Here is a 26,390-nt window from a genome sequence, read left to right on the forward strand (position 1 = left end):
TATGCTGCTTACAATTTGTAGAGAACGTGGATAAGGGAAGCATCCATCTCCCATGCCTTTGGGTCAGGCTTGTTTTCCTGACTAGGACAAGTGTTGGCTGCATATAAGTGGGTTTGCAAATATAGAAAGAATTCACATAAGCATACAGAGAATTGTGTACCTCCATTCTGGCTAGGATCAGCATAAATTTCCCATGGACAACAACTATTTGTGTCAATGTGCAACTTTTTGGACATTACTTGCGTACAATTCAGTGATGTTTTGTTTGCACTTCAAAATTCCTTGAAACTTTTGGGTATGTTGAGGGGTGATAAGCCGTGCTATACAATCTATGACTGCCACTTCAGGAATGTCATGAAAACCTCTATTTCAGAGAATATGGGTTTTTTACCAGGCCCAACCACAATTTCGGTTCAACCCTGAAACAGAAGTCTCTAAAACCAAGCTGAGAAGCCCTACTATGTACCAGTAGACCTTACCAAGACATTAGACCCTGGCGCCAAACCAAAACATGCTAAAAGAAAGGACTTCAACATGGTGTTGTCATTTCTTTTACTTAAACTGCTTTAAAATTGCTTATTGTGCGGTACAGGGTTTTAAGAAATGTTGTCATATCAGACCCATCAGATTGCTCTCCTGTCAAATTGATGATAGATTCACAGTTTGCAGGTGCAGCAAGTACCCAACCACAATTTCGGTTCAACCCTGAAACAGAAGTACTCTAAAACCAAGCTGAGAAGCCCTACATACTACGTACCAGTAGACCTTACCAAGACATTAGACCCTGGCGCCAAACCAAAACATGCTAAAAGAAAGGACTTCAACATGGTGTTGTCATTTCTTTTACTTTAACTGCTTTAAAATTGCTTATTGTGCTGTACAGGGTTTTAAGAAATGTTGTCATATCAGACCCATCAGATTGCTCTCCTGTCAAATTGATGATAGATTCTTTATTGTGCTGTACAGGGTTTAAAGAAATGTTGTCATATCAGACCCATCAGATTGCTCTCCTGTCAAATTTGATGAGAGATTCACAGTTTGCAGGTGCAGCAAGATGAAGAAAATAATGTCTGATAGCAATGTGCCTGATCCAAGTGCGCTAACTGACCAAATGTCTCTGGTAATAGTATTGTTTTGACTGCCTGCAAAACCTACTGCACACCAAATATAATATCCTGGTAATTGTCAATAGTTTGTCGACTGCCTGCGAAACTACTTGAAACAGTTCATTTTCAAGTGCTCTGGGCAAATCACATGCTACTTGAAGATGGGTCAAACTTTTAAGTTTCAGCTCAAAAGTCATCCAAGTCCCTGACAAGGAGACTTTTCAATGAGTGTGAATTGTCTATACAAAACGACAGTGCCTCAAATCAGATTTGCTAAAAGACAAGTCATCAGTCAAGGTAATCAAACTGAAGGCCACAACACATTTTTATGCCAAAGGGGTTGTAGCCCAAGTGGTTTGAGATCATGGGTATGTACATGGGCGTGTGAGTTCACACCCTGGATACATCCCTTGAGGCATCTTTCAAACTTTACGTGTTCTCTCCAACAGGAAAGAACACACACATGTACACACTTGGGCGTGTGAGTTCACACCCTGGATACATCCCTTGAGGCATCTTTCAAACTTTACGTGTTCTCTCCAACAGGAAAGAACACACACATGTACAGACTTGCCAGAGACAGACTGAAAAATCAGAACTGCAGCATTGGAGGATCTTCATTTGGAATAGTTTCATGTCCTTCGAGGATACACAACCACACAATGAAAATGAGGGACTTGCAAAGTGCATTGTATCCATATGAACAGAGGCATCTAAAGGCCTGCATCACATAAAGGTAGTGACTACGATTTTGTTTGCTGTTGTAACTGTTTTAACAGTGCAGCAGCGAGCTCCAGAGTTGCTTGAAATTTTTTGCTATCTTCATCGGTCTCACCTTTACGTGCAGTTTCAGTTGGCAATCCTTGTTGCATCATTTGGAGGCTTTCATTTGGCTCAGCATCTGTGCTTATCCTCTGGGCTTGACCTTGAACTGCAGAACCTGCTGAAAGTGGTGGATGCATGTTAGATGAAGGTGTTTCTGAAGCCAAACTGGAGGACGGAATTTGGTGTTTTGGACGATCCAGTGGACCATGAGCGAAAAAATGGTTTGGCATATTTTTGAGACTAACATGATCATAGGCAAATGATTGCTGCACTTGTGTTGGAGGGCTTGGAGGAAGAGATGACTGTTGAAAATGAGAAACGTCAGCTCTTGGTGGAGGTGGCTGTGGGGGCCGGGGCTGCTGGTAATATGGCGGAGTACCTAAGATACTATGGTTGACACTCTTCATCAGTTTTTGACCGAGACCTGGAACTGGCAGAGACTGGTTCTCAGCAGAAGACAGTTGAGTATGTGTGTTCTTGTGCTTTAACCCCATTTCACTAGTCAGATTTGGAATTAAAAAGTCATCCCTAGTAGAAGCACTGTGGGAATCATGATGTGCCACATTTGTTGTCATTGCAGCCATTCCTTGACCAAAAGGTCCACTACCAACTCCTGAGCCTCCAATTGCTGGACTTAAACTAGTAATTCCTGAAATGGAAGGTTGGGCAGTGCCATGTTGTTGCAAGTGCAAATGGGGTGGATCTACTTTGCTGGTTGATATTACAGCACTGGATGGCACGTTCCCAAACACAGGCTCGCTAAGATGTTTTGAAGATGAATTTAAAGCAGGCTTCTGACAACTTTCCTCCCCAGAAGCATCAAATAAAATTGAAGCTTGAGTTCTTAAAGGCTTAAAAAAACCCATCTGATCTCCCAAGTTTTGATGTGGCAGCTGTAGTTTAATGACTACCCCAAAAAGGTTTCTGCTTTTTGGTACCTTCAAGTACTGTTCAACAAAATCTGATGGAGGCACTAAGAACAAAGTTGAATCCTCAGAAATTTTGCAAACTGCTGCTCTTTGCTTGTCAGACAAAAACCCCATGAACTCTTGATATGGTGCCACATCCATTTCTCCTTGAGGCATGAACAATACCACGGCAAAGTCACCAACCTGAGTCACATGACTCGCAAGCATGTCTAGACTTGTTCTTGCCGTGCAATCCACAACCTCAGGGCTGCCAGAAAGTCAACAAACACATAAAACAAGCACGCTTTGCATAAGATGTTTGCATGAAGTTTAACAACGGTTGCATGCATGAACATCAAGCTCAAACTAATTGTCATGGCAAACTCAAGGAAAACTACTTACAATGAAACATTGACACCTTGCCTGGCTGGAAGACATCGTGCATGACAAATCACACTCCCACCTTTTGCAATAGTTCCCTCCCATCGGAACAGATCCTTGGGTTGATGATCAGAGACTCTAGAGAGGACTTTGGATGTGTTCGGAAGGTTAACATTAACATCAGTTTGATCTAAGATGCTCTTTGGGCCATCATGATTTTTCCACCCTTCCAAAGAAGCTGAAGGTTTTTTAAATTCCCCATGCAAGTCAACTTGCATTCCCATAGAGAACTGATCATGAGATTTTGGAATGTGTATATGCGGCCTGTCAACTTCAAACTTTTCTATGGAGGTACTTCCAAGAACAGCATTGCTGGAATTCCCTTCATCTATTCTAACTTTTTTGAGAGCTCCCTTTTGCAACACTTCTTCATGGGACTTCCACTTATCTTCAGAGTGTAAGTAATGGCTTTGCAAAAAAGGGCTTGAACTTGCAGCAGGATCCTCCACAAGATCCATTTCTGGTTTTGACCCATACTCAGTACCTGCCCTTTTCCTCCCTCCAACTTCTTTTGAAGTTATACTTGCAGCCAGCTCCATTGAATCAATATTTGAGGATATACCTCCATGTAATCTCACTTCAGACCTTGAAGACAAAATTTCTGACTTGAAATGATTATGATCTAAAGCTCTATCATTATGGATGTCCCCAGCTCTTCCAGATTTAGAGGCTTGAACGCCTTGTTCCATCCCTATCTTCACAGGCGAAGGTGATAAAAATGTGCTTGTTCCTCGACTATGATCAACTGGGCCCACTTCACTCTTTGCAAAACTGACGCTCACTCGTGGATCATCAAAAAGCTTACCTTGGAGTGCATCCTTAGCTCTTGAAGCTGCTTCAACACTCTCAAACTGCACAAATGCATAAGGTCTCCCTGAAAATGTAGTGATTCGCTCTATTCCTCCATAAGGTGCAAAAACCCTTTGTAACTTTCTATCATCAACATTCATATGGACAGGGAAGCCAATCCATAGGACCTCACTTGGATCACCATCTTTATTGCCCTTCAACTTTTCTGTCTGAACTTTGGAGCTTCTTGAAGCTTCTCGTTGCAAACTTGATGTTCCTTGCTCCTTTAACACGATCTTACTATCTGGCTCTTGATAAGGTGCAGATTTACCACCCTGCAGTGATTCTTTGTGTGCGTAAACATAAATAGTAGAGATATTTTCCAGAATATATTAACAAGAAGAAAAGGCATAGTGCAGACTGTTTTAATGTTGCTTGGGTTTAGACTTCTACAGAAGGACAACGTTCTGAATTAGATTTGAGGTCTTACCCCATTTGCAAATTTAATCCTTAAAGATCGTCCCCGGAAGGTTTCACCTTGCAGCCCTCTCTTTGCGTAGATTGCATCCTCTACAGTTCTGAATCGTACAAAAGCATAGTTTCTCAATGGGAAAAAATCCAGCTTTTCAATCTCTCCAAACCTTGAGAACTGCTCTGCCAGTTCTTCCTCTGTCATAGTAGAAGCCACATTTCCAACCCATAAATGCTCCGATGGAGGCATTTCCTTATCCTCAGATCTAAAAGATGATATCCTGTGAGGAGGAGCAGCTTTTTCTCCATCGATGCTTATCTCAGAATTAGCTGCAGTACTAACATTGCTGGAGACCCGTATCTGATAATGAAGCTTAATCAGCCTCTCTCTCTCTCTCTCTCTCTCTCTCTCTCTCTCTCTCATATGCTGTATAACACTGGTACAAAACCATGAACAACCGGAAAGTCATTGAGCATTACATCCAAGAAAATTCAAAAGCAGAATACAATGGTCATTTTAGGGAGTGCACCATGCTTTATGGCTATTGAAAAATATTGGTCAGGATAAGAGATCATCTTCTAATAGAAAAAAGTTAAAAGCATAGCTATAATAATCAATTGCTACTCACATGCATGCACACACAAAACAAAGGCATGTTTGCACAAGAGGGAAAATGTACATTGCAAAGTGGGTCTCACAATATGCTAGAGCACATTATAATGATGGTTTTTATTTACAAGCTGGGAGTGTCGTGTGCAATTTTACATTCCTCTTTTGACTTGGGCCCCCAACCAAAGAAAAAAAAAGGAGAAAGGCTTGAAATCTTAAAGATGCCTGGAGGTGTAAGAAGGGCTTGAAATCTTAAAGATGCCTCGAGGTGTACCCAAGGTTTGAACTCATGCACCCATGTACACACTCACACACTCAAACCACTTGAGCTACAACCCCCTTGCCAACCCAAAAGTTGCTGCAAATAAATGGGCAGCTGGAAACTCATCTTTGACACCAGTTGGGGGTCCTCCAGAATCAAGGTGTGATAGAAAGTCAACAATCACATACTCCAAGGTGATGTATCACGTTGTATTCAATCTCTTGTAACACTAGAATCCATCTGGTTAGTTGCCTAGTGGCATTCTGTTGCTTACCCAAATAAACTAAAGTTGAATGATCCACATGAAAAACAAAAGCGTACTCGAACCAAATAGATCAGTCTCCCTCAAATTGCATACACATACCTTAGCTTCACAACCTTACTCTTAATGTGTAAATTAACTTGTGCACATTCTAACCTTGTGTCCATCAAGGTTGCTTATAATTTGCATGGGAGGGAGCCCGAGGAGGAAGCTCAGCTCTCAAAACATTGTGGTTAAAACACACACACACACACACACACACATATATAGAGTCAACCAAACCCCTTTGATTGTGAAACTTCAATATGGAGCACAATTACATGAGAATTTACATGCTTATATTCTATCTAGACATCACTATCATAAATAATCATGTCATGTGCTAACATGGAGCATAGCAATCAATGGTCAATTTAGAGTAGCAAGCAACGAGTATATAATAGTATTCAATCCAAGGACATCTTTCGGTCCATCTCTCCTCTCAATAACCAAGAGACTTACGGACTGGAAACTTAAAGCAACAGTCATAAAAGCTTTTGAAAAGAACAAAAACTGTTAATGAAAGAAAGCAATTTCTTCATAGGTGTATGATTCAAATGGCACCAATGGGCCACAAATTAACAAAGTGGTGCATTGCCTCACCCCAATATTCGAGGTCTTCACATGCTACAAACACCATCCAAATCTCCTTCGGAATTTTTGGATCTCTAGACTATTTTTGGATAGACTTTCATTTATTTCCCTCAAAGAAAAGAAACTTCTATTAATAACACCTCTAAGAAAACCCCCTTGAGGTAAGTACATAGTAAAGAGCTATAAATAATAGCTAAGTACATCATAAATACAATGGTTATGTGAACAATCTTGTGGGCAAGAATGCCAAACCATCTAAGAGGATGTGTGAAACAAAGTGCCAGAATCCATGGTCCGCAAGTAGGCATCCCTCCTCCTCATTCTCCTAAAGCTGCTCTACAGCCTCTCCCATCTCCCACAAAGCGTATGGATGATCCCTATCCATGTCCTCAAAAGAGTCTTTGCGGTGGAGACATCCCAGAGTTCTACAGCATGGTTGCACATCAAGATTGAAATGTACCAAGCAATAGTACCAGCAATCACCTCCTGTCTAAAACAGTATCCCTGAGTACATTGTACAAGTAATTTGAAGTGGGAATCCTCCTCTATGCTAACCAATGATGAGAAATAAGCAGCTCCCCTGAAATTTTCCAATCCACATGTTCAGACTATTTGTGACCTAAGCTACAATCCCCCAAGTCACAACCATGGTCTTGTTGTGCCATGAAAGGCTATCCCAAGGGCCCTCATCATACCTTTTGGGCTCTCGGACCATCCAATAGGTAGTGTCTCTTGATCTCCTCTAGCTTGCCACATTTCACACATGCCATTGGGGACCCACAATATCCAAACGATGTACCAATTGCTAAGCTCCTGTGAGCTGATAGCAATAGAAAGAAGGATATCTTCCTAGGCCTAAAGTTGTCACATAGCCTCCTCCAAAAGTCAGACAAGAAATGATTTGAGACACTGTCTATGCCAATGGGAATCAGCTATTGGTTGTGATTGGATCCTCTTATCTGAATCCTCCACCCCCATCTAGTAGTGTACCCAAAGAAGGCTATTTTCCATGGGCTATCAAGGAATGGATCCCTCGGAACCCACTCTCTTGGATCCCACTATAATCTTTGAAGGGGACCTCCTCAACTAAGCCCAATGTCTCCATCCATCTAACAAGCTAAGGGTTGGGTCTACAAACCCCTCTCACAATGTGCTATTATTTTGGTCCTTGTCTAGGACATCCTATGAACTCTACCAAATCCAAGTCCTCTCCTAGGAGATTTCCTGTAAGAGGTTTGGCAAATTTGCATTTTAGCTATCCAAATACATCAAGTTTTCAAACTAGTCGAACCTTGGGCTTTGTAGAATGTTGGATTCAAAGGAGCCATGCATGCTTGGAAGTTTAGTCATTTCAGCCCCACATGTACTTTTGATGCTCATTGCAGCAATCATCATACGATTGTTACCATATCAATGATATAAACAAATTATTTACTCTTCCCAATCAAACAATAACCACCTTGGATGGTATACATGATTTTCTCCATCTTCATATGACATAGTACTTTGGGGGTTTACTCTTCTACCTCCTCTAGACTTCATCATTGGAAACACCACCCAAGGGAGCCTTGGGTATTTTTATCAAGAAGAAAAAAGGCCCTATGAGAGAGAGAGATATTTTTGTGTGCGCGCGCGTGTGTGCACATGTGAGTGTGTGGTGGTGGTGGTGTGGGATTGGTGTGGAGCAATTCTACAAAACTACAAATTAAAACCCTAAAAAGCCTTAGTAAGAAATGCTTGAACTTTATTTTAGAAACACAACTAGATATTGCTCAATTCTAGAAGTAAGATATTGTCATAAATCTATATGCAATATAGGATTAAGATCATCCCATAGCTATTGATGACACACTTTCGTTCACCTTAGCTCCTCTCACATTTAACCACAAGCCTATAGCAGTATCAAAGCCAACCTACTACCACTCTACATACCATTTACTCCTAAGCCACCTCGCTCTTGCACATTGCCGCCACTTGGCCCCTACACACTAGCCCCCTATTTGAGAAGTTCTAGGTTGTCTGCTTCTCAATACAAAAGACAAGGACTCACTTTATTCTTATGTGAGAAGGCACGTAGAAGGTCGTGTCCATTGAAGAACTGGAGCATGTTTGAGGCAACTTGCAACTTCATCAAGTTTGGCTTGAGAAAAACGAGACTCTAGCCATCATCTAGCTTGGCCTCTCCAACAACCTTTCCATCACCTCAACCTAACAAAGATAGCAAAAGATATACAAGAAAGCCTCCATACTACTTTTGGAGGTCATACTAATAATTTAAAATTATTTTCAAAGATACAATTATTCAATTATCTGGCTCGGCCTCTTTGATAACCTTCCCATCACCTCAACCTCACAAAAATAGCAAAAGAGATATGGAAAAGCCTCCATACTACTTTTGGAGGTCGTACTATAATTTAAAATTAATTCCAAAGATACAAATATACAAATATTCAATATCTCCTATAATCCTTGGGAAATTCCTTAAAAAACACCTCGATCATCTACTAAGCCTCATTTTTCAACAATTAACTACATTGAATAATCATCTACATGACAGCGATAAGAAGGCTATCCTTCTCAAAATCTACAAAAAGAATAAAAATTCAAATTAGACTATGATGGCCCTTCAAGTGGCTAGGGAGATGAAATATAAGGAGACGGTCACCATCCTCTTGGATGAGGAACGACGGACCAAAAATGAAGACATAGTCCCTACAACCTTCTACACCAAGTGCCAACCACCACCAAAATACATGTAATGCAAACGTACTTGTCACACACCAATGCTACAAAAGAAAAGGCAAGCAACATAATCATTATATGTGGCCGCTCACTCCATCCTAGAGAATGACAATGATCCACAAGAGCAGCCCACCACATCCGACAAGGCTCACAACATTGCAATTCAATCATTGTCTTTAGGCAATGAAAAATCACAATCATTTAAATATGCTTTTTAAATCTTATTTCAAAAATAATGAAAATGTGTTTGAAATTAGAAACTAACCATGCTCTTATATGCATCAAGATCTTTCACATTTGCATGTGTTGGGATACTTTGCATGCATTACATGTTCACCTTTGAACCATGCTCTACTTCAAGTCCCTCATCTTATCGGTCAACGATATCTTGGACCTTAACAGATTGCAACACTCTTATTTATGTATCTCCTTTATAGAATCCATAGTATGGGATTAGACTATGCCTCTATTCGAGATAAAGTCTTTCCATCGTTGTTTTCTTATGTTTTGTGTTATGGTTCAATCACCCATGCCCTAAAGCAGGATTTGTTAGTTATATCTACAATTCTGTGTGTGTAAACACACCACAATGTGTGTTGGTGTGTGAACACGCCACTGTGTGTGACAGCACTAGGTTAGGGTTTTGGCAAATCCCAAGCTTATAAAATAAACCCCTAGCTTTGTAGTTTCAATCATCAAACTACCACATCAACTATTCACATTGGTGTACATGCAAGAGTTGTCCCGCTCTCTCTCTTTCCCGCTCCTCTTTCTCTTCTCTCTCCAACATGGAGCTTCATCCACCTTAGTTGCTCCTCTGGAATCAAACCACGAGCCTACAATATTGGATAATTTATTGCCATATCTTGATCAAAAATGCATCACTAATTGAATATGTATAACCACGGCAACCTTGGTCTCAAATGCTAATAAAAAGGTGTATCGATATCTCATTGGGGTTTTTAAAAAAACTAATTATGAGTTGGAAAAAAATCTGGTAGATCTAAAATGGACAAGCAAATAAACTTAGCAACTTACCTCTATAAGACTTGAAAGCTACTTTACAAGCAAAAAGAAGAATTGTGTGCTTGCAAGATGTAGTAGATAATGATAGATATGTGATTCCTTTGTTGTAGCATCCACTCATTATGGATTGGGCATGCATTACAAAACACTCGAAAATGAGATTCTCCTTTGGTTCAGATTTCAAGATGAATGATTGGAGTTTGTGGAGTGCTTCATTGGCTAGCATGCCTTTTGTCTTCAAGATTGTTTTCTCCTATATGTGTCCGTTGGCATTTTCTTCCTTCCACTTGGATAAATGTCATACGAATCTGCTATGGCAATCAGATATGCCATTGAACCAATGAGAAACATGTTCGAAGGGCATGTCAAAATCTGAAACTGCTCTTAAATCGTGTCTTTTCTTATGGAGATACTTGACTGAGGTTTTGACATATGCCATTGTGCTTACTCAGAGAAGAATTGTAACTTTTATTTGTACACATGCTGCTCCAACTGAAAGCATTCCGCATGTTCTATGATTTTATGCTTACTCCTGCAGTTTGATAGGTAGGATCAGCCTATTTAAGGACATGTTTACCTTATCGTCGTTTTGGGAAAAACTTTTAGTCCTACTCCTTTATGGGTATTCACTTAGTTTTTGGTCTGGATGAGATTCTAGACACTCTGGAAATCTCTCATCATATGGGCTTTATTTATTACCATGGATAGTTTTGACTTTCCTTAGGAGATCTTTGTAGCAATTTGTATATGACTACTGTTGACTAGAACCAGTATCCACTCTTTGTCATGTATCTCTTGGTGACAGCAAGTATTTTGTTATGTTTATTGATCATTGTTCTAGAAAACTGTGGGTGCATTTCATAAAGGAAAAGAGTGAAGTGTTTGACCACATCAAAACTTTCAAGGCTACTATTGAAATAGAAATAGGCTTGAAGTCAAGTGTTTAAGGTCAGACAGTATTCTCCCCACAAACAAGACAGCTCATTTTTCTTTTTTTGTTCCCTTTTTCTTTGCAATGTGGCCTTTCTCTGTAGTTCTATATGAAAGGCCATAAGAAGAGAAACCATACTGTACTGCACAAAGTGCAAAGCACATCTAGCTGCAAAGACAAATTCAAGAAGCTGAAGCAATCAGCCCTTAAAAATTGTCTGTTAACCATTGTCGGTGCACTAGACACCTTGCCATCTTCCTTTTCTGCGAATATAGGCATGCTTGCTAGATGAGAAAGGTCAGCTCAGATGGAAATTTGAGAGCTATTATCTAACAGTGGCATCATGATAAAAGAACCCAGGCTAACAAGAAAATTATTGTTAGCTGAGCATCCAAGCATCCATGTGAACGTTAAAAAGAATTGTCTTTCCCTGGCATTCATGTTGATTCACACCTTTCCTGCTGCCTAAAGCAGACACGTAATTCCTTATTAACCAATTCATCCGTGTAAAGGTTAAAAAGAATTGTCTTTCTCTGGCATTCATGTTGATTCACACCTTTCCTGATGCCTAAAGTAGACACAAAGGTTCATTCCCTATTGGCCAATTCATCACCTATCTATATGAAACTGGTCTTAGTGAACCATATAGAAAGCAGTACACGATCTTCAGACAGGGAAATTAACACAAAGTAACCATGTGCCTGTGATTACAACCAAAGCCAATCAGAGAAAACAAGAGAGTTCTCACAACACCACTAGATCATAAAGGAATGTGTGAAAGTATAAACGTGTGGCATGTCATATCACACCAAATGTGGATGTATATAAAGAGAGAGAATTGAGAGAGTTGTCGTAGTAGTACCAAAAAAATTTTTAAGACATCCTAGTAAAAATCATGTGGTATATCATACAAAAATGTTAGTGGGTGTGTACAAAGGATAAAACTATAGAGTTCACATACTAACACTGGAATGTAAATAAACAATAACATCCGAATATAAGGTGTGGTATGCATATAATAAAAGCATAAGTAGCACACATAAACAGAGGTAGGACAAGAAAACCCTGCTTATTGCGAGCTGTGCCTGAGTTTGTCCATATGACATTCCACAATAAGCTGACACAATAGCTTAAACTTTACACCTTTGAGCAGCAAGCCCTTTCTTTGGCCCATATTTCAAACAAATAAAATAAAGCCTTAAGACTCGATGGAATGCCAAAGGATTCACACACTTGATGCAACTTAGATACCCCAAAGACCTTTACTTGCAAAAGGTTGATTAGCTTTTAACTTCCACAAGGACCCAAGGTGATCTCTTCTGGTGGAATTGCAATGTTTGCAATGCAGTGGGTCTCCCAAAGACTTACTGCAGCTTCAGCAAATACCCACTAATTAGTATCATATGCTTATGACGGCATTTGAGCTTAATACCCCCACCCTCACCTACAAGAAGTTGACAAGCAAGAGTAGTAATCCCCTAGGCTGTTTTTTGATGGACCAAAAGCAGCTCAAAAGAAGATAGGATGCTAATGGCAGCCTGGCAAAATTGACTCAGAAAATTTGAGTGCTCCCATCAGTAAGTGCACGACTGCCTGCTAGTATATAGTGCTGCTACTGCATCAATCCCTAGGGCAAAGAACCGTAACACCCCTCTAGGGTCCACACATGCCACAACATAAGCCATACAAACACATACAACAAGCATAGGAAAACGGACATCAGGCTCACCTCCCAGAAATAGAGCCAACAAGACCTCTCTCCAAAGCCGGGCACCCAACAATCCTCAACCACAAGAGTGGGCATCCCATACCGCCAGCTCAGACTAATATAGTTGTGCAAGTAGAGCCACTTAGTGTCTCAAGTCCAAGTGTGATGATCACACGATAAAAGTGTGCAAATGAGCCTTTGGGTTCTATTTATAGAACCTAGCCACCCAAACCCTAAAGTGCCTTGAGCATGTTCATACTACCAGACCCTTTAGCCACCCTAACTTTTAGGAGGTATTCACACCTAGTGACAGCTACAAACCAAATGGTATCACTAATAAATGGACGATGCCATGGGCATGCATCCATGACGTCCAAGGATGTAGCAAAACCCCATGCACAACACAGTGCCTTCAAGAACAGCCAAATCATCATATTATTGACAGAAAAGGATTGGTAATGTGGAGATCTTGAAGATATTATCAACCATTTTCTGTCAATATTATTGACAAATCATCATATCACTTAGCAGCCTAGCAGCCTTCTTGTAGGCAAGGGTGGAGTTGAAACTCTATCCTCCAGGGAAGTGAACACTCATGCCCATCATTTCTTCAACCGCCTTATGTATAAATGGAGGATGTGAAAAAAATCCACCTAGGATAGCTCATAAGGGTACATAACATGGTGCTAGACATTTGCTTGATCAAACTTGACAAACCTAAACAGCTAATCCACTTAAAAATAATGGGTTATGGTAGCATGTAATGTCAACATTCTCAACATTATCGATCCGGCTATTTTTTAATGCCCTCATTGCCAAGCTTAAAGGTGCCAAATGCCAAATGGAATTTATTATTCTACCCCATGACTTGGCCCACTTGGCATCATTGAAGGAGAACATGTAAGAGAACCCCATGCACAACACGGTACCCTCAATAACAACCAAATAGTCATTTTATAGACGGTTACAAATTGTTCTCCCCACAAAATTGAAGACTTACTTTGTAATGTTGAGACCTTGTAGTAAACCACTGCATTATAGAGCATGGAAATGCCCTTTATAGGCATTTCAGGTGGAAGAAGGCTCACAACTCTCTTGAGGGGTTCATTGCCAAGCTTAAAGGTGCAACATGGAATTTATTATTCTACCCCATGACTTGGCCCACTTGGCATCATTGAAGGAGAACATGTAAGAGAACCCCATGCACAACACAGTACCCTCAATAACAACCAAATTGTCATTTTATAGATGGTTACAAATTGTTCTCCCCACAAAATTGAAGACTTATTTTATAATGTTGACAACTTGGAAGTAAACCAGTGCATTATAGAGCACGAAAATTCCCTTTATAGGCATTTCAGGTGGAAGAAGGCTCACAACTCTCTTGAGAGGTGCCAAGAGTCTCCCAAAGAAATACACTCATATTGTTTAGCAGCCTTCTCCTAAGTAAGGGTGGAGTCAGATCTCTATCCTCCAAGGGAGTGAATAGATCTCTATCCTCCAATGATGGGGTTGTGCTAGAATGTGATGTCAACATTACCCACATTATTGATTCGGCTATTTTGTCAAGCTCTCCTTGCCAAGCTGACAAGCAAACCATGGACAATTTTTGTTCTACTCCATGACTGCCCAGCATCACTAGAGGAGATTGTGATCACAAAAGATGAAGAAAAGTTGTGATATCGTTACCTTCCATACATACTTATTACATGGACAATGCACCCTTCTCTATTTTAAAAAAATCACTCCCACCATTTTAATGGCAACATCTCTTCAAATTGATGAAAAGCTTTCAAGCATTCCACATTCATGAAACAATCATTGCTTGGTCTTTCCCATCCTCAAAAATTGACAACACATTAATTAATGTATCAATCACATATCAACTTCAATACCACAATGGAGGATTCACCTAGCCCCTCCAACAAAGTAATATGCTCCAACTTGGAGTTTTTGAACTTCCCCTTGTCAAACTCCAATGGAAACACAACTAAAAGTAGCCATCAACAAATTTCACAAGTAGATCACTCAGCTTGACCCTCAATAATTGACTCCCAAATCACAAAAAACATGTTTGATATTGCCATTCGCAAATTCACACAAGCCTCTTTATTGGTTCTTTGATTGATTGCACACATTTCTACACCTATACTTAAAAGTATTGAACTAGTGAGGGAGTCTACAAAACAAGCAAGCACATCTAGTTTGAAAGTCTTGATTCTCAATAGTCCTTATTTCTATGCTCCGATGTTTGCTTCAATGTTTTGCTATTATAATTAATGTGTGAATGCCAAGATTAAGGCAAAGCACTGGGATTGTTACATGAACAAGATTGAAGCTTCATATTGCATATCAAATAAATTTGGAAGTAAGATTTCCTCATTTACAAAATTTTTGCAACGTGTAATTATGTGGGACCAAGTTTACGCCTTCAACTCCACTTTTGCAAATCAATTGGACTTAAATGTATGCATATGCATTGCACTTGTTAGACTGTGAATGGATAGATCTGTCACGCATTTGGTCAAGGTTGGTGAGAGCACCTAAGAACTCCACATTCCAAACAAGTTTAGATTGATTTAACAAGAAGGTGCATCGGAATCACTGGCATTGAGAGAGAGATGGTTTCTGACACCATGTTACAACTCGGATAAACATTGAATAATGATGAAGAAATATTGTTAGGGCCGCCAACATTTGGGATCTACCATGTGTCATCTACCATGCAAGAGCATTCTATCTCTTATGATCAATGAATTTTTTATTTATTTGCCAATTATTTCATGTGTTTAATTATTTTCACAAGCCGATTTCATAACTTCGTCAAAACAACATCACCATCTTCTTCAAGGAGGTGACTGGAAGGTTGTCTCAAGTGCAAGTACAAAGAATTCCGAGACACTATCATTTTCTCTTAGAAGATAAGCTTGTGTTTGCAATAGGTGAGCACAAATTATCTTAAGTGTTGTAACGAATGAACAATGATAAGTTTCCACAAATTTGAACAAGATGTTACGAAGGAAACAAGATCCATGTGATAAGGAGTCACAATCCTTGGTAAAGAGATGCACATGGCATAGTGCAAGGTCTTTGGAAGATCATGCTAATGTGGGATAGTAGCACACAAATGAAATTGCAATTGAGAAGGAAAGAATCCCCATCATTCTCTGATGAAATTCAAAAACATACACCATAACATGCAAAGTAGATAGAAGAGATTGACTTAGCAAATTCATCTCAATTGTGGAGCATCTGTCCTTGCACTTTTCAATTAGAGCCAACCTTCGATGTGGCTCAAGCATGTTCAATGCAACACCAATGTAGCCATCATCATATATTGTTTTGTACGATTGTATTGCATCACCCATGATTTAAGAGAGGGTGTTGCAAGATATACATCTCATATGTGACTTTGAGTTTATTTTAGTGGGCCATTTTTTCTCATATTGCCAAAGGATTTGAGAGAGGGTATGGCAAAATATACATCTCATGTGTGACTTTGGGTTTATTTTAGTGGGCCATTCGTACTTTTATTGCTAAAGACAAGCTGCCCATTTTCTAGCACATTCATGATGGTGTTGATTGACTAGCATTTATTCTGGCCAACCTACTATTTTGGGCCCTAATTTGGTTGGCCAATATGTGCATGATTATGGTCTATTTTTGTAGGGCAATACTCCCTTATCCTGAATCATACTCATATGTTCTATTGGAGAGAGGGAATCAATGACTCATGTCCCAAGATCTTGTACTATTTCATGACTTACTCGCATGTTCTATTGGAGAGAGGGAATCAATGACTCACCTCCCAAGATCTTGTACTATTTCGTGACTTGGTATATGGATACTATTTCCTGAGCATGCCTCTTCTAAGTTATTTTGTTCTTTGCAAAGTTTCCCTTTTCTCTTGTATTTGTGCAATCTAATATAGTAATTTCTCTTGTATTTCTGCAATATACTACAATAGTTGCCCCCACTTTTGACACTTCTATCATGGGAAATGCATGGGAAATGCATGGAAAATTCAAGGAAATGCAAGGCAAGATTTAATGGATTGCATTAAGCCGAGATCAAAGCAAATTATCATTTTGGTTTCATGCATTAATTGTATACTGGTTTGTTGTGGCAGCAATGGAAGTCCAAAAATATTACAACCCATTACCATTTGGCTTGTTTAGGCAATCCAAACATTCACGCCATAATCAAAACCACCATACCCAATAATATTGTTAGGGGATCTACAACCAAAACTTGCCAACACTTAATCTTCAAGGTTGAAATTCACCAACATATAAAACAAGTATATGTTTGGTGCTAGGGTGCCCCTACATCACATGACGAAGGAAGATCTACCCCAAAGCCTAGCAATCCTTGCAATATTGCTTAGTTGTTATGCCACATTGCTACTGCAACTAATCCTCAAAACTCTCTCTCCAATCTTAACGTTCAGCAAGCCAACTAAGTACGTCTACTTAATATATGTGTAGTGCTCTTAAACCTGTCTCCAACTGCTCTCACTAGCCAAGACATTGAGCACTAGATCGAAACACAATTGTCATGTCCATAGATGAAGTGACAAAGGCACAAGAAGATCAATCTGCTTGAATCCTAGATCTCATCAAATTCTCCACCTAAACTGCCCAAAACACCCAGACTAAACAAGGTCTCCACCATCATGTAACCAACACTCAAGACATTCACATAGGAGATCAAGATCTTGCCAAATCCTTCACGATCACTACACCCCCTCCAATTGTCAACAAGATCTGTTGCAACAAAAGCACGAGAGTATCAATCCACTCAAACCTTGAATCTCATCAAATTCTCCCCCTGAACTACCCAAGACACTTGAACTATACAAGGTCTTCACCATCATGCAACTAACACTCCAAACATTCACGTAGGAGATCATGATCTTGCCCAAATCCTTCACAATCACTAGAGCCCTTCCAATCGTCAACAAGATTTATTGTGATGTCTCTCTCACAAATGCCTCAAAACATAGCAAGAAGAAGACATGCCCCAATAACAATAGATAACAATGGATGTAGCACTCGTACCTATATTAACACCACACAATCATGCCCAAAACAATATTATCAAGCCTAGGACAGCATTGCCAACCCAAGGACAAGATCAATCCCTCCATATAAGATCATTGGATTTGAGACAAAGGCGACAATAGTAAATCTTCCACCATACGTACAAAACAAGCACAATTTGCACCACTAGGTCCTTACTAATCAAAGAAAGCCAAAAGTCCCGACCTACACTAATAACCCACAATCCTTCAAAAAAAGCCCACGTGGCAAAAGGCTCGCGTTTTCCTACTCCCTAATTTTCTCTTTTGTTTTTGTGTTTCAATAAATTATTATTGAAACTTAATTATTAGGCAATTACTTGAAAATTTTAGTGTCCCGACTCAAAACCTTGACCTGCACCCAAATTAATTTGAATTTGATTAAATGCGTGCACAAACTTACACATTACACAACCTTAGCAACTTTTGGACCTCCCATGTCCAACATGACTATGTAATGTCCTAGACTTGCCCAAAGGGCCAAGGATCAATCGCATCCTCGTGACAAGAGCAGCAACCACCCTTCTAGCTTAGCAAACATGCCATTATGTAGGGCACCTCCAACCATGTATAGAGATGTCGACTGCACTTCTAACCATGTAGTAGATGCATCAATTGCAACTTTCGCTCAACTCAGAGTCATCAACCTTCTAAGATGAGAGAAGTGCCACCATAGGCATTACAGACCATTATCCCAACCATCTATCCCAATGACTTGCACTACAGAAGATTACATTTTCTACTGGTCAGTCTCGGTTTTTGCTCTACAAGACTAAAATTTTTAGTCTAAAGGAATCACTCCCCAAGTTAATGCACTTTACATTTTGAAGAAAACAATTTTTGAAATCCTCTTAATTGTCATAATCCAGAATCGGTGATTTGATTGAAGGAACAAATATTGAGACTTCTGTATATATAGTCATAGGCATTGATTCTGGCCTCACTGACTACTACAGCAAAGCGATTACTGAAAAACTTGACAGGGAAAACAATAACTCGATGTCACAAGGCTGAGACCATGGGTTAGAAAATGTTGCAACCCTCACAATGTTCAGAAATCAGCAAATAGAGACTGCAAGAATCAGCCAGCAAACCTGCCAAATACCAAAACTGATACTTTGTCATCGACATCCCTTCGCACATACTTTGCACTTCTCAGCAGTTGCTGGCCCATTGCTGCCAGTTAGTGATCCCTGGCCCTGCTAGTCACTCCAAATGTTGCATGGTCTCAAAGCCATGAACCTTCTCGCATAGGAGAAGTGCCATCATAGGCATCAAAGACCATCATCCCAGCCATCTATACCATTCCACTATGCTTAATCACCCCACAATATCAACCAAGCTTAGGGTCACTTGTCATTTCCCTTAAACCAAAAACTGACGTACACAGTTAATAGATAGCACACTTCCCAATAACTCGCATTACAGAAGAATACATTTTCTACTGATCAGTCTCTTTTTTCTGCTCTCCAAGGCTATACTTCTCTGTCTAACGGAATCACCAAGTTTATGCACTTTACATTCTGAAGAAAACAATTCCTGAAATCCTCTTAATTGTCATAATCCAGAATCAGTGATTTGATTGACAGAATAAGTACTAAGACTTCTGTATACATAGTCATGGGTGTTGTATTCTGGATGCCTTTCTTTTGGTATCATTGATTACTACAGCAAAGCCATGTCTGAAAAACAGTGATAGGAGAAACAATAGCTCAATGCCACAAGGCTGAGAACATGGGAGAAAAAATATTGCAATCCTCACAATATAAAGGAACCAGCAAATAGAGACAGCAGCAACCAGCCAGCAAACCTGCCAAATAGCACAAGTGATATTTTGCCATCAACATTCATTCACACACACTTTGCACTTCTTTGCAGTTGCTGGTCCATTGCTGCCAGTTGGTGATCGCTGGCCCTGCTAGTCACTCCAAAATCCAACCTGCAGGCTTCTCACACATAGCTGGACAACAACATGTTATTGCCTCACCTCCCGCCAGGCCCAAAAAAAGGTCAGCTGGTTTGCTTCCAATCAGCTCTGTGTACTTACACAACTCTGTATATGTCTTATATCTCTTGGAACTGTAATGTTCTTAAGTGAACCAACAACAAGGAAGCATCCAGATCAAGCAAGAGCATTGCTCCACAGTGGCAAGAGCATTTGCTAGTGAAGCTAGACCAAAAAACGGCTCACTAGCTGTCTCAGCGTTGTTCCAAATGCAGCCCTCTCCTACTACTATTTGTGAAGCCATCAATCATGATCGTTGAGCTTTGTGTGATTTATTTTTAAGAAACAGCACCTCTTCCCTTTAATGCTTTTCTGGTGTATCAACGACAAGCCTGCTTGACATCACCAATTCAACTGGCTGTAACCTGAAGTTAGCGCCTTTCAAGTACAGCCTGAAGTTAGCGCCTTTCAGTGTATTGGTGATTTTATGAGACATGAAAAAGTGCATGCATGTGGTGTCAATAAAGAACAACATTGACATATCTCTTATGCAGAATAAAGCTTCTCTTCCAGATATTCCGTCTGGTGTGTTGCGCTTGCTTAAAATAATGTTGTTGATTGCTGCCTGCAGCAAAGGCAGGGGAAGGCAGTGATGGCATGGCACTCCTGGTCAATGGCACCTGGGGCTACGTATGTATGCACTTGCAATTGAGATGTGTGCTTCAGGAGGATGGGAACCAAAGGAGAAAGGGAGAGGGGGCATGCTGAGGAACTGATGTACCTAACCAATGCACACTGAACAATAATGCAGCTCCTCAGTTCTTTAACACGGCAATCTCCCAATCTATTGTTGGATTGGTAAGTACTCCATGTAACATTTACTACCAAAGCTACAGGCTGAGATAATATCAACAGCTCAAAGACACTGATAGTTACTCTGCAGATCATTGTATTTTGATCATTTGACTTCCATCAGTAAAGGGGTCCAACAACCTTAGTCAACTTCTCATAGCCAAAAAATAGAGCTCATGGGAGGAAACTGTCAAGTAGTGAGGTTGGGATCTGGGCAATATTGTTTGTGTATAACAAATCAGGTAAACTTGAGATGTCTATCACATATGTAATGGTTTGTTTATTTTAAAGGTGATTGCCAGTGGTGTGCTCTATTTAAAAGAGTTCAGTTGGTATAAGGTCTTTGTTTTGCATTGTGACTTATTTATTTTCATGGTCAGGGTTCTGTTCTTGTTTGCTACTGTGGTAGATGATGAATCTCAGCTTGGATGCCTGTTACCTGGTGAACACCACCTCTGCTAGGCAAAGTTCCTATAGTAAAGTGAAACACAGCTGTTATTGCTTGTAACTATATGCAGTGAAGATGGGTTTTCAAGTATACGCATACAGCCAGGGCTTTGCACTGTTATTGAAACATGCTGAATAATGTTGAGAATGCAGTTTAATGAGTTCAAGCACATTGATGCCTTATCCTTTCTACATGAAAATTTCAGTGGCAAAAACTACGATACCCATGCGTGTACAAGTCCTGGAAAGATACCCAGAGCTTATTTAAGCCTACAAAAGACCAAATAGCTTATTAGTCGGCAATTTTTTCCACATCTGCACCAAAGGGCAAATGAGTGGGGTCTCTCATTAATAAATAATAAGCAAAGATAGCCTGTACTAAAAAATTTATGTTTTAATCATTATATAGCGATGGATTATATGCAATTTGATCCATGCAAGGTCTCAGTCTGTGTAGTGTAGCCCTAGAGTTCTGGTCTTGCTGTCTAGAAGAACAGTAAAAACTACATGAATTGCTGCAGTGAAAACCAAAGATTGATCAGCTGACCATGCCAACCACGGCCACCCTGACTAACAACCACTGAAATACTAGTGCTGGCTATTGCTTTTACTAGTGCCACACGTGAGAGGCATGCTGATACGCAGCCTTTACAACAAGGCAGGCCACCCAGCATATAACCTCATGGCTGGTAGACTAACCGACTATTATTGTCCAGTCAGAAGGAGCTGACACAAAAGGTTCTCTCTCAGATTCCCATTCCCACCTTTTGTGCATGGCTGTATCCATCCCCGTTTCTTTCCATCTCCCTTCCCTTCCCATACCATGCTCAAACATTAGCCACCAGTGGATCTCCACACTCATAATGGGGAATCCAAGTGGATGCCCCCTCTTTGAGGGGGACACTTGGTTCAAGGAGAACAATGCCTTTGTTTTCACAAGCAAGCAGGGCCATTGTCCTGGTCCCCTAAAATGAAATGGGCACATCATCCAGGCCACTCACTTTCTGGACTCCTCACCCCAATGTCCTTTAGTGATGCTCATTCCTCAATCATTCTTTGGCAACCAATGGGATCTCCTTACTGTTGATAAGCATAGTGACATACAAAGGGCTCCAGGGATGAGGACAAGATCATATATTGCTGTCCCCTATCACCATGAGAGGGGGCCATAAAATGATAGGATAGGATTGGAACAATACTGAGACAAGATGAGATGGGAATAGGAAGTAGAGAATGGCCACCCCATATCACTATAGCCTATGATGGCAAGGGATCGGGGCAGATACCCTCCTCATGGCATAGCCTCTCTCGAGTCTCATGCCTTTTAAGTACTCTCTAATAAGGGGGTTAACCCACAAAGCATCATTCTTAGGTACAACATCTCTCTTCGTCCCCCTAATTCCTACAAGTTTTCCCTCACTTAAAACTGCCAACAAAACATTTTCACTCCTAAAGCACATACCCTTTTGCATACAGCTGCATGTTCATGCAAACATGGCATTGTAGAGACAAGTTTGTTTATTTGCAATGAAGGAAGACCTCAAAACTTTTCAAATTGCAGGAGAAAAGTGCACAGCCTACCAATAGGCTGCTAATCAAGTGTCAATGTTCTCTTTCCCAAATCTAATTTACAAATATTTATTCTTCAAGCCTTCATACCCTCAACCTACTCATCAAAGAACAGTCAAGCTTGATAAGCTACTTCTTTACTGCTCTTCATCATCTTTGAGCCCAAGTCAATGTTCCAATATTTGAAGCCTTCAACAGTCAATGTGGATGTGCCAACCTCAAGTGGCCACAAGAATCCTCACCATCAACGAAAAAAAGGAAGAATGAATAAACAATTTTGGTTGAAGGCATGTTGACCACAAAACACGTTTCGCTGGTACTAAAACACGAAACGACCGAAACCCTTGAAACATTTCATTGAAGCTGAAATGCCCCAAGTGAAGCTGCTAACCAAGACAAGATTTTCGATTGGGAAATAATTCTTTTTTCGAACTTTTTTTAGAGTTTTTAGAAAATGTGCATGTATGATAGACATCATTTGTTGACAAAAAGGATTGGAATGGTATAAATGTGTGAGTTGCAACTCACTGTTTATAAAGAAAACTATCTCATATATATTATTCAACCATTTCACTCGGTATTTCATGTGGGACTTGCCCAAAGGTGAAATGTTTCGGAGTGAAATGCAACATTTCTAGGGTGAAACGTTCTGGAGGTGAAGCATTTCGCAATTACCTTGGTTAAAGAGCAATAAGTAGTTAGCCACACCCTACAAAAGCAAGTTGTTGTTGCATCACACACTTCATAGAAGGCCCGAACAAGGCAAAAAATATGGGTTCAGGGTTGTCTCCGTACGTAGTACGGACTGATCCGTACGGGACGGTACGGTACGTATCCGTATGATTTAGTACGAAAAAATGGACACTTTTTGGCCACTCTACTTTAAGTCTACAACTTTCTTTTTTTCTTTCTCCTTTTTTTTCTTCTTTCTTTCTTATTTCTCCCCCAAGCCTCTCTCTCTCTCTCTCTCTCTCTCTCTCTCTCTCTCTCTCTCTAGCCTCTTCCTCTCTCTAGTTGCTCCAAACAAGAAGTTGTGTGGTATTCTCTTTGTACAACCTCCAAGTCCTCACTTTGGTGATGATACCATGTGAGAGTGCACAATGGAAGAGGAGACACAAGAATAGGAGAGAAAAGGGAAGAGCGACCACAATGAAAGAACAAGATAGAGGGAGAAAATCTGCACTAAATTGAATGAAAGCTGAATGCAAAAGAGGATTAAAGCTAGATGCTTGTAGGAAGGTCAATTGTTGGCCCCATTGTGGGAGGCATTGCAAAAAAGAGAGAGGACTGCCCAAAGAACATCAACAAAGGTGTTTTCAAATCAAGCCCTTTTTAAAGCTTTTTGGTCTTCTTCTTCAACCACTATTTTAGTACATGGATGTACTTCAATGGCCACTCCAAGAAGTTGGGAATGGGCTATAATTCAAAACTAACCTATACTTCCATTTGATAATACCCCTTCATGCTTCATGGTAAGCAACAAAGATTTGGCTTGGCAAGATGGTGCCTTGACCTTTGCACAAAGAGAAGCCTTCAAAGATTTCAATCAAAAATTTTCATGTGGATTTGATCTTTCTATAATGAGTCTAGTCACTTCATGTGTCAATCTAGGCTATGCTTGACATTACTAGGTATTTTAGGCATTTTATGGTGGTCATATTAGTGATTATTTAGGCATTTATTGCTGGCCGAATAGCTGCCATATATTTGGCATATTTTGGGCCTATTTATTCGGTGGCTCCTCCTCTCATTCAATGATCATTCTTCAGGTGGTCTTCCTATTGGAGAGAGGAGCTAGTGCCGGTGCCGGTGCCCACACAACCAGTGACTCACTATTGTACACGTCATTCTCGTGTTTTATATATGGATTTCGTTTCCCAAGCACATCTTTGAGTTCTCTTCCTGTGCAATGTTCTTTTGTCTTGTGTTCAGCAATTTATTTCAGTACTCGTCTATGCTTTCCATTGCTGCACCACTTCTGGCATGGTATTAGAACGCAAAATCTCTGTTCGTGCTATGATTTTTGTGTTGATTACAGGTCTTTCTTCCCCCTATTGATTAGGCCAGCGTTTTCAGACCAGCAACTTGTGTTCTCAGCCTGCACTTCGATTCCAGCCTGCAATCGTCAGTATACAGCAATCAATGCTCCACCAGCCTGCATTTTTTATTTTCTACCCCTAACCATGGCTGGGCGACTGTTTGTACAAGCCGATTTTGCTGTTTCTTGCAGTTTTTGACCGGTTTTTCTTCATTTTGCAGCAATTGGCCCTCATTTTTTATCAATTTTTTTGCTACACTGCATGTGAACTCTGATTTTGCTGTTGGTTTGGCTGTAAACCCTCTTTGTATACCTTATATCCTCTACACCTATGAGCTTTACACGTCCTTGATGCTACTTCAGCATGAGATATCTTTGCATTTAGAGAGGAGTCTATCTCACTATGAAGGTTCCAGTGAAGCATTTACAACTCAGAGAGGGATGACAAGAAGAAGTCAAAGGCCTAATGTTATCACTGTGGTAAGAAGGGCCACTTGCAAAAGGACTACAAGGAGTTAGCAGCCTCACGAAAGAAGGAGGAGACGAAGAAGCAACGAAATGCCGACTCCTCGGACTTTGACTCCGATCCTTCAATCAAGGAGAAGTCCGCGATGCATAGGGGATCCACTTCTTCAGACTACAGGAAGGGCTTGATTGCCTCTTCCTCAACTGCTTTCTAGTCCCAATGATGCAACCATCCCTCACAACTCTCTGGTGCCAAAGAGGGAGGGAGAGATGGGGCAGCCGAGCCTCATCTATACAAGTATACAAGTGCAAAGGTTCCAGAGAGGGATGTTCCTGACGCATTGACCGAAGGCTGGCAAGTTCAAATATTGGAGCTAGGATTAACATCCAAGTTCATGATGAGCTGTTCTTTGATAGCAAGTGGAATTTGGCTCCTTGTCTTGAGCTCACATAAGGGGACACTTTGGCAATCTTAGCCAAAGGTGGGGAATCCATGGTCATATATATTCAAAGGCATCTTTGACCAAATGGTCTTGTATGCTACTACAAGACATTGTTGACAAACACTCAAATCTGTTATGACTCTAGTCTTCTCTATTTTCAAGCACTATATGATCAACATTGACCTCGAGTTCTCTTCGAGGCACCTTGGTGGTGGCTTGATCACGCACTACTTAGGTATCCATAGTTCTACTCTGATGGTTATTTGTTGTATATGATCATCATTGTATCATTGTATTGAATCAGATCACCCATGATCTGAGAGAGGGTGTTATGAGCTAGTCAATTCATGTGTGAGTCTAGGCTATGCTTGACATTACTGGGTATTTTAGGCATTTTATGGTGGTCATATTAGCGATTATTTAAGCATTTATTGCTCGCTTCCATTGCTGCACCACTTCTAACACTTTCACATACAAGCCCTATACAATTTTATCTTCATGTGGCTTGCTTGAGCACTCTTTCCATATGAAGTTGACTTTTGAGACCTAAGTAACCTTATTCATGAAAGTTCTAACGCATCCTTAACACCCAACACTACCATGTTATTCAAAATAGAAAGCTTAGATGGAAGGATCATTATGTGTCAAGGCAAGATTACAAGATTCAAAGACCCTTGTCTTCTCTAATATACACGCGCTTTCTAGGCCAATAAGTCTTAGAGAGAGCCCTTGAAACCAGCCTTCCTTCTTGGCACGGGTGGTAGTTAACCTAATTAACCACAAATTACAACAAGCAATAAAATACACAAAAGTGAAAACACACTTTACCATAGTAAT

General features: G+C 40.3%; 1 protein-coding gene across 1 annotated transcript in view; it reads right to left on the reverse strand.

Moving 5' to 3' along the window:
* Positions 1 to 623: 623 nt before the first annotated feature.
* The window catches only part of LOC148009649 (flowering time control protein FPA-like), a 32,956-nt gene continuing 7,189 nt past the window's right edge, over positions 624 to 26,390 (reverse strand). The window contains exons 2-4 of the mRNA XM_087673117.1: positions 4,560 to 4,901; positions 3,242 to 4,404; positions 624 to 3,107 (exon numbers count right to left, since the gene is read on the reverse strand). Coding sequence (XP_087529243.1) covers positions 1,850 to 3,107; positions 3,242 to 4,404; positions 4,560 to 4,901 — 2,763 coding nt within the window. The 3' untranslated portion in view covers positions 624 to 1,849. The remainder of the gene's footprint in view (positions 3,108 to 3,241; positions 4,405 to 4,559; positions 4,902 to 26,390) is intronic.

The sequence above is a fragment of the Lygodium microphyllum genome, chromosome 30 (assembly GCF_053477565.2).
Source record: "Lygodium microphyllum isolate KBCC chromosome 30, Lygodium_microphyllum_v1.1.10, whole genome shotgun sequence".
Classification (NCBI taxonomy): Eukaryota; Viridiplantae; Streptophyta; class Polypodiopsida; order Schizaeales; family Lygodiaceae; genus Lygodium; species Lygodium microphyllum.